The sequence below is a fragment of the Electrophorus electricus genome, chromosome 2 (genome assembly GCF_013358815.1).
Source record: "Electrophorus electricus isolate fEleEle1 chromosome 2, fEleEle1.pri, whole genome shotgun sequence".
NCBI lineage: Eukaryota > Metazoa > Chordata > Actinopteri > Gymnotiformes > Gymnotidae > Electrophorus > Electrophorus electricus.
Window position 1 is genome coordinate 21,382,812 of NC_049536.1, and position 6,814 is coordinate 21,389,625.

A 6,814-nucleotide genomic window follows, 5' to 3' on the forward strand; every position below is an offset into this window, starting at 1 on the left:
GCCACAACTGAACTGCGGGAATGTGACTCAACTTCCTTATCCTGTATCAGGGTGGGAGCCCATTAAACTAAAACTGTCCCTCTGCACGTTACCAGCCACTTAGACAATACCAAGACGAGCCGTTGGGGCGGGGCCGAGAGCTTTGGCCAATCACACTTCATCCTCACTCCTGCAGCAGAACTGGAATATTGACTCCAGCATATTACTGAAAGTTGTTAGAACAGGCTTGTTTATGGAAACATGCTGGTGTGTATTGAAGTTATTTCTCACATCTGTTGTTTCCTTTGCTGTCACACGCTTGTCATTCTTTGTCTGGCATCCTGAATGAACAAATATGCGAGGTGCTGTTGCTATGTAATGTATGCACATGCACGAGTGTACACATACCTGTCCCTGAGAGATGGGTCACCGCAGATTGAATGTTTGTTGTATAGGTAACGTTACCAGCCCACATGCTGTGAGAGAAATTGTGATAACCGAAAGCACCAGATATTTGATCTTGGTGGAATTATTTTCTGCTTTTCTCTTATCACTAGTATTGGAGACCATTTCGGCTTAAACTGATTTGCGTGTGACTGACTCCATTGTCTCTCTCTCTGTGTCTGTGTGTGTGTGTGTGTGTCTGTGTGTGTGTGTCTGTGTGTGTGTGTCTGTGTGTGTGTGTCTGTGTGTGTGTGTCTGTGTGTGTGTGTCTGTGTGTGTGTGTCTGTGTGTGTGTGTCTGTGTGTGTGTGTCTGTGTGTGTGTGTCTGTGTGTGTGTGTCTGTGTGTGTGTGTCTGTGTGTGTGTGTCTGTGTGTGTGTGTCTGTGTGTGTGTGTGTGAGGGAGAGAGAGACTCGAGGCAGGTGACCAACCATGCATGAAACTGGTCCTCTCTGTGCAGTCAAGCGTCATCAGTACCTTCATCACATGCTCCCTCTCTTGGCGACTGTATACTTAGTTCAAATGCATGTGAGCCATCAGCCTGTGAAGATGTCGTGTGTCGTCTTTCTTAAATGGATGGCACCTTCTCTACTTTGAGAAGGCATTCTAAATTTATGCAGTCTGTTTTGCACTCGGTAAGTGGCTGTTCAGAATAAGGACAGAATGACACTGTAAACCAGAGACTGGGAAGCGAGGTGTAAAACTTGCAAAGAGAGAGACTTCCTGTAGAGCTTTGCAGAGGAAGTGGTTTTGTCACTTATACAGGCGTATCTGCCCTGGCCTAACTGGTGACATCACTTTCAACTCTCCCCAAGTCTCTCTCTCTTTCTAACCCCCCCCACCCAAAAAAAAAACCCCAATAGACAGTGGTCTCCATGGCAGCAGAGGAAGCAGCTTTAGGCGCAGGGTGGAACACTACTTCTCGTTCTGCCCCACAAATACGAGCCCCATTCCCACGTTTCTATTTATAGAGGTTGTCAGGAGTGTTGTGGGGTTTTTCAGGAGCTAACAACTCATGAGTTCCTCTTGGGCCACACAGCTCGTCACCAGAAACACCACCACCACAAGACGACGCACAGAAACACAACACCATGACACACAACATTAACTCCGGGCGCTTTCGCACGCGACTCTGATGCCACCGCCTGGAGAGAGCTGCCATTATTACCACAGAGAGCACCAGGCTCTAGCTGGAACATTCTGGACTGAACAGAAAATAAGTTCAGCTTCCAACAAATGCATCCATAGGCTTTATACTGTGGATCAGTGGTGGGAGCGGACACCGCGAGAATTGTTGTTGTCGTCGTCGTCGTCGTCGTCGTCTTCTTCGTGCCTCTCTCCCTCACACACATACACACTCATATTTTATCAAACTTACAGCTTAATGTGAGTGAAAGTATAGCAGTAGCCTCAAAAGAGCGCTTGTTTTTATGTTCATTGTTGTTTTATGCTTAATCTAATGTTTATTAGGTGTGGGTGAAATAACAAATATAGTATATTACTACGATAACACATTATAGTGGACAATAATGTAAATAATGTGTTCATAAATATATTTGTGTGAAAAATGTTAGTAAATTTGGAAACTTGGTCAATATAGACTAATTTCATACATGGGCTATATAGCCATACATATTTAGACATATATAATGTGTGTGACATGTATTTATTTTTATTTTTTTTTGACACAATGTTACTTTGACAGAGATATTGACTTTCTCTCGTGTCTCACACTGCATGCACAAGTGAGATTGTACTCACTATACATACACACACACACACGTTTCCTCTGATTATCCCGACATATCCCTGAGTCACATGGCATGCCCTTGTCATATGGGACCTAGTGCATGATTTACAGTCACTACTCTGGGTGTGTGTGGGGGGGGGGTGTAGGTGACCTCTCTGCTTTGACCAGTGCTCATTTGCTCTCTGCAAAGTCACCTGTCAGGCATGTAATTGGCCCTTTATTTGCATAATTTTCCCATCAAAAATGGTTCTCTCTCTGGGGAAGGGGTGATGGGAGTAAAGTAGTTTAGGTTGGTCAGAGTGATCATTACTCTTGAGTGGAGTGGCTAATTATTGCTCTAGGTATGTGTAAAGATCTCTGCTTTTACTAATTGTTTATGTACTCTGTGCACATGTAATATGAGAATTGCTTTGGGTATGAGGTTGTGTGTGTGTGTGTAAATAACAAGTGGAAACTCCTCTTACTACATGGATATGATCAAATCTATTTTAATAGCACAATTCTCATTTATTTATCTGGGTCAAAGAAGTGTAGACTTCAGGAACGGCAGTTGTAATTGCATTAGAGCTGTTTGCGAAAATGTGCGTTTAGGCTAAAATCATGTACGAGGTCCTGGTGAAGCTGTCGAGCCGTCTGCTAAGACAGCGCTGCACGATGTCACATTTGTCGAAGCTTATGACTATTGGTGTTCACGATGCTGCGCTCACTGAAGGCTGCGACATGAAGATGAGCTTGAACAGGTCAAGTTTTATGCCGTGTGCCGGAAACCCAACCTGGCGGAGCGCTTTCCTGAACAGCGCATTGATGCCGCAGTCTTGGTTCTTGGTCTGGTGCTCAGTCCAGGACTTTGCGGCAGGGGGGTGGGGGCTGTCTGGACAGGATGATTGAGGGGTGGGATGCTGGCTGCCAGAAGAGGAAAGAGGAGGGCGGTGATGAGGGGAGAAGGTTGACGTACAGGTCATGGAGTGGCCCAAACCGAAGCCTAAAGGTCAGGGTTCGCATGAGTCACAAGTGAGTTGCAAACTATACTTATCAGGATGCAAACTATAAGCTAATGTACTTTCCTCCTTTCTGTTCTCTCTCTCTTTTGAGTTCCTGGACCTGCTGCACAGGTTGTGCGATCTGTTAGATGAACAAGTTAAGAGACCGTGTTATCACATTCTGTGCGTGCGTATGCTTACAAACGCACACACTTGGGTTTTCGTCAGCAGATTTTGTTAACCTCGAGTACATGAAACCAGTGGAAAGTCCTGCTCATCTAAGAGTTATTTGCTGGCCTGCTCTGCCCCCTTGTGACCAATTTGAGATATTGCACAGTTTTTTTTTTTTTCGAGCCTTAGTAGTAGTTAAAAGTTCCATCTCTTCCATCAGCTGGAATAGATTTATGCTTAGCTGTCAAAGTGACTAGAGAGTGTAACATCCTACTGGAAGGTTTTATATATGCGTCTCGGTGAGCATTTGTCTCCTCTACCTCTCATCTTCTTTCAACACATTTTAATCAGTAATGCACAGGCTGTCATGATTTTTTTCATTGATTCCTCTCCTTCTCTTCCTCTCCTCCACTATCTTTGTACAGACTTTGAAACGACTCATCCCCGATGAGGTAGGTACATGAACGTGTGTGTGATTTTGTCTGTGACTAATACTCCTAACCCAGCTACTCGGGCCATGTAACCGCACTAAAGCCACAGTCACGTATAACGCACAATGTCACCAACATCCCTTTTGGGCTTTCACCTTTAACCTTCATCCCAGTGCCTGCGTGCAGCAGCGTCTTTCAGAACGCACCTCTTGGATGCCAGTGTTTAATATGTGAAGAATGTAAAACAGCAACTTTCTTGGCATGCTTGCATGCGCACACTCGCGCTCTCCCTGTGTGTAGCTGGGGAGGGTTCCTGTCAGCCTTGAAGAAGTCATGGTCTTGAGTGAACCAGACAAGCATGAGAAGCTTTTTGTGAGTGTGTGTGTGTGTGTGAGTGAGTGTGTGTGTGAGGGAGAGAAACGTAAGGGTTCACATCCAGCCTTTCAGCATGACGGCTGGCGTGGGGAATTTTATGCTTGATTGGTAAGTGTACTGTGAGCCTCTGAAACAAGCTCACAGGTAAACGGTCTGCACCTTTTAATCCGTATATGTAGTGAGGTTTGATGCCCAGCCACGCCACATGCTGTTTGCGCCGTGCCCTTTTTATCTCTTTAAGCCTCGCCATGTTCTCCTGCCGTCGCTTTCAAATTTTTCAAATCAAGACAGAGATGGAGTAAGGTTAAGACTCTTCAAAATAAGTCTTTTTAAAATGTTAGTCTGCATGCGTGTGTGCGTATGTAAATATGTAATAGTTCGTATTATTTTGGCCTCATCCCACAGTTTGCACAATAAGAATGAATCCTATCGGAGTCACACAGAGTTGTGGAGCACATGACTAAAATGGTGTGGAGATCAGGCAGATGAGAAAGTAGAACCGGCCAGACATCAGGATAGCAGATAAGATGCAGAAAACAACAGTGGCAATAGACAAGGCTGCCCCACGTGATGGAAACGCACAGCGAGGAGTACGACAAGCTGGACAACTACCAGGCACTGAAAGAGGAGGCAGAAAGAATGTGGAAGGTTAAGACCAAGGTTGTCCCAGTGGGGACACGGGTCACTCGGGGCCATGACCCCTGACCTGGGGGAAGGGCTCCAACAGATCCCAGAACAGATCCCAGGAACAACCCCATCAGTCTTAGTCCAGAGGAGGGAATCCTAAGAGCAGGGAAAAATGCTGCACCGGTATTTTAAACTCCCAGGCCTCTGGTAGAAGGCGTGGGTGGGGTTTGGGGCAGAGATATGACCACCCACTAGATTTGTGTATCTTTTATAGATTTAGATTTATAGAGTCTGAGCTCTAGCAATGACCTTCTGGCCTTTGACCCCATGGCAGCTGGAACGTTTCACCAGCATGAGGATAAAGAAGGAGAAGGAGAAGGGCAGCGCTCCAAGCAACAGGCACTCGTCTGCAGCCCAGTACGAGATGCCAGCCCAGGCTGCCATGCTGCAGGTCCACTCTGACGACTACATCCTGGAGCTCTTCGAGCAGATGCTGGTGAGGGGCTCCATCTGTGTGTGTCACGCTGTGTGTCTGCTACAGATGTATGTGGAAAGGAAACGGAAAGCCAGAGGGGACCTTGGTAGCTTGATATCTGCTGATGTACCATGCAGAAAGTGTACATGCTGCGCATGCGCACACACACACACACACACACACACACACAGCTGGTACAGTGTTCAAGACTGATGACCCGAGCCAGAACGAAGCGCGCCGATTAGGACTGCCCTTAAGGAGAAGCCAGCACACAGCACGACTAGGACTGCCCATAAGGAGAAGCCAGCACACAGGACTGCACTCACTCCCTCATACAGAACAACTGCAAAACCTCCGAATCCCTATAGAAAGTGTAGTGACTCCCCACCACAGCATGTGACAAACACAACACACAGAAGGAGAATCCAGCTCAGAGTCAATGTAGAGAAGCGAAGTCACACACAACAGAACAGTCATACCGTGCACACAGGATGTCAGTCATACGACACATACATGTTGACACAGGACGTATAGCAGAAACCGACTGTGTTCCTGGCCTTCACTGCAAATATAATCTCCTGAAATTTACTGCAAACTTCATGTTCAGTTGCCCTTTTTTAAGAATGTCTCCGTGTGTCTTTTGTCTTCACTCATTCCCCACCTCTCTCTCCAGGTTGACATGAATCTGAACGAGGAGAAACAACGGCCGTTGAGACAGAAGGACATCGCCATAAAGCGAGAGATGGTCTCTCAGTACCTCCACACCTCCACGTCTGTAAGGAGAGCATGCACTCACACACACACCTTTTACTCCGTGCCAGCTCCAGCTTGCTGACGTTGCACCCAGCGCCCCCTTGTGGTGGAAGTGAATGTGAGGCATGTGTGAAGGACGTGGGGCAGGAGTCTCCGCGAGCCTGAAGGATTTGTTCCTGCCTGAGCAGTTATACAAACCAGCTCTGTCACCTCAAATGGCCGGATAGTTTACTAACGCCTTAGCTCAGCTGTCTAGCGCTAGGCAGTAATCCTGTTGTTGACTCCAATGTTGGATAATCATTCAAATTGGTAGGATTATTATTATTATTTTTATTATTTTTATTTATTTATTTATTTATTTATTTAATTATTATTTTGTATCAAAAATATTATCTGGTATGCTCGTGTATGCTTGTCTAGCAGCTAGCAAGCTGTTTAGTTGGCAGCATTCTTTAAGGTAGTTTACTTTCTGTTTTTTATTGAAGAACCAATGTGTTTTGTAAGCTGCATTGACTGTAATTCCCATACAGTGATGATTGTGGTGATGTCCAATACAATAAACTGTTTGGAAGCTCAGCCACAAAAGATGTCTAAATGGTTAGGTAGCATGCTAACGCAGGCACGTAGCTCACATGGAGTGATATTCTCCAAGTCTGGGTTTGCAGTTTTTTATGAATGGCAAATAAGTTGCCATTACAATGCTGTAAGTGCGTCTCTGTGTGTCTGCGTATGCACACAGGGGCAGAATAAGAAGGAAAGCTCCAGGTCGGCTGTCATGTACATCCAGGAGCTGAAAACCGAACCCCGAGACGCGCAGCTGCTGAGCTGCC

General features: G+C 45.9%; 1 protein-coding gene across 3 annotated transcripts in view; it reads left to right on the top strand.

Annotated features, from left to right (window-relative positions):
* LOC113577151 (protein diaphanous homolog 1) overlaps positions 1 to 6,814 on the top strand; it is an 85,427-nt gene that overhangs the window by 18,646 nt on the left and 59,967 nt on the right. For 2 of the 3 annotated variants that reach the window (XM_027009639.2, XM_035521923.1), the window contains 4 exons: positions 3,749 to 3,775; positions 5,091 to 5,252; positions 5,905 to 6,006; positions 6,724 to 6,814. The exon at positions 6,724 to 6,814 is cut by the window's right edge and continues 40 nt beyond it. In XM_027009639.2, coding sequence (XP_026865440.2) covers positions 3,749 to 3,775; positions 5,091 to 5,252; positions 5,905 to 6,006; positions 6,724 to 6,814 — 382 coding nt within the window. The remainder of the gene's footprint in view (positions 1 to 3,748; positions 3,776 to 5,090; positions 5,253 to 5,904; positions 6,007 to 6,723) is intronic. The other variant, XM_035521919.1, reaches the window with a different exon arrangement.